The sequence below is a fragment of the Sceloporus undulatus genome, chromosome 6 (genome assembly GCF_019175285.1).
Source record: "Sceloporus undulatus isolate JIND9_A2432 ecotype Alabama chromosome 6, SceUnd_v1.1, whole genome shotgun sequence".
NCBI classification, from domain to species: domain Eukaryota; kingdom Metazoa; phylum Chordata; class Lepidosauria; order Squamata; family Phrynosomatidae; genus Sceloporus; species Sceloporus undulatus.
The window spans coordinates 936,271-937,975 of NC_056527.1; the positions used below are offsets into that span (position 1 = coordinate 936,271).

General features: G+C 59.1%; 1 protein-coding gene across 1 annotated transcript; it reads left to right on the top strand.

The window, feature by feature from the left end:
* Positions 1–7: 7 nt before the first annotated feature.
* Positions 8–1,381, top strand: ZNF775 (zinc finger protein 775; the record flags this gene model as incomplete). The annotated part of the gene is made up of 1 exon (XM_042471808.1): positions 8–1,381. A coding segment is annotated over one exon (1,374 nt), but the record flags the coding sequence as incomplete, so codon positions are not given.
* Between the last annotated feature and the right edge of the window lie 324 nt (positions 1,382–1,705).

Sequence of the window (1,705 nt, forward strand, 5' to 3'; positions counted from 1 at the left end):
GCATCTCTGTGGGTCAGAGGGCGACTTTACATGCAAAGAATGCAGGAAGCGTTTTGCCTGGCGGTCGTCTCTGAACATCCAGCGGCGCATCCACACGGGGGAGAAGCCCTTCAAGTGCAAGACCTGCGGGAGGCGCTTCACCCAGAAGCCCAACCTGCTTTGCCACCTGCGCAACCACACAGGCGAGCGCCCTTTTGCCTGCCCCAAGTGCGAGCAGCGGTTCCGGCAGAAGCAGCACCTGGTCAAGCACCAGCGGACCCACTTCCAGACCCGAACGATGCCCCACACCTGCCCCGAGTGCCAGCGCGGCTTCACCAACAAGGCCGTCTTGCGTCTCCACTGCCAAACTCACAGTCCGCACCGGCAGCTGGTCTTCAACGAACTCAAGTGGGCCTACAAAGAGACGGAGGCCCGGCAGCGGGAGGAGGCCCATTTCGGACTGACTTGGGTAGTGCGGCCCAAGGGGCAGAGGCGAGGGGTCAAGAAGTTCATCTGCAGTGAGTGCAGGAAGGGCTTCACTTGGTGGTCCTCCCTCAGCATCCATCAGCGGATTCACACGGGGGAGAAGCCATTCCTGTGCCCTGAGTGCGGGAAGAGTTTCACCCAGAAGCCCAACCTCCTGCGCCACCTGCGTTACCACAGCGGTGAGCGGCCCCACTCCTGCCCCAAGTGCGGGAAAGGGTTCACGCAGAAGCAGCACCTGCTCAAGCACAAGCGCACCCACGCAGCGGAGAAGGGGTTCTGGTGCCATGCATGCGGACAGACCTTCCCCAACAAGGAGGACCTCACTGTCCACCAGAGGTCTGGCCACACAGCCAGAGAGCTCTCGACGCTGGGCACGACAGAGGAGGAGAAGGGGTTCCTCTCTTTTGGTGAAGTGGAAAGCCTGGAGGAAGTGGCAGAGTCCCTGATGGTGAATGGCCTGGACCTTCTCCAGCAAACGGATCTCCTGGACCCACAGAACGATTCAGATGGGCAGCCAGTCCTGATTGTGGAACCGGGGACCCGTCCCCAGGCTCTGTCCCAGACTAAGAAGGGGGTCTTCTGGAAGCCGGAGGCCCCCAAACCTCCCGCCCTGGAGCAGAAGCAGTACATCTGCAACGAGTGCGGGAAGGGCTTGGTGTCCTGGTCAGCGCTCACCATCCACCGGCGGATCCACACAGGCGAGAGGCCCTACCGATGCAGCGACTGCAGGAAGAGCTTCAGCCAGAAGCCCAACCTGGTCCGGCACCGGCGCTACCACACAGGCGAGAAGCCATACCCCTGCGCCGAGTGCGGGAGACGCTTCGTCCAGAAGCACCATCTCACGAAGCATCAGCGGGTGCACCGGAAAGAGAGGAGCCCAGGCTCTGAACTAGCTGGGAAAACGGGGTTACTGTAGGGGAAACTGGGACAAGAATGGCTCAAGAAAACATATCCAGGGGTAGCCGTGTTGGCTGTACAGGAAAGTGCAATATCATCCCAAATCCTCCAAACAGGGATACCTTCATTGGGGCAACCAAACTGGACAATTACATGTTGCAAGTTTTCAAAGCTCCAGTGCCTTTTTCATCAGGAAAGGTTTTTAAATGGTGCAGGAGGGGAACAAATTGAGGCTGTGAGTCCTAGCCCTGCCTTTGGTCCAGATGTTGTGGTTGTTGTCCTCACTGCAGATGATATGGATTGGAGGGGTATTTGTGCAGGTGGCCACCTCATCCTTCTGGCC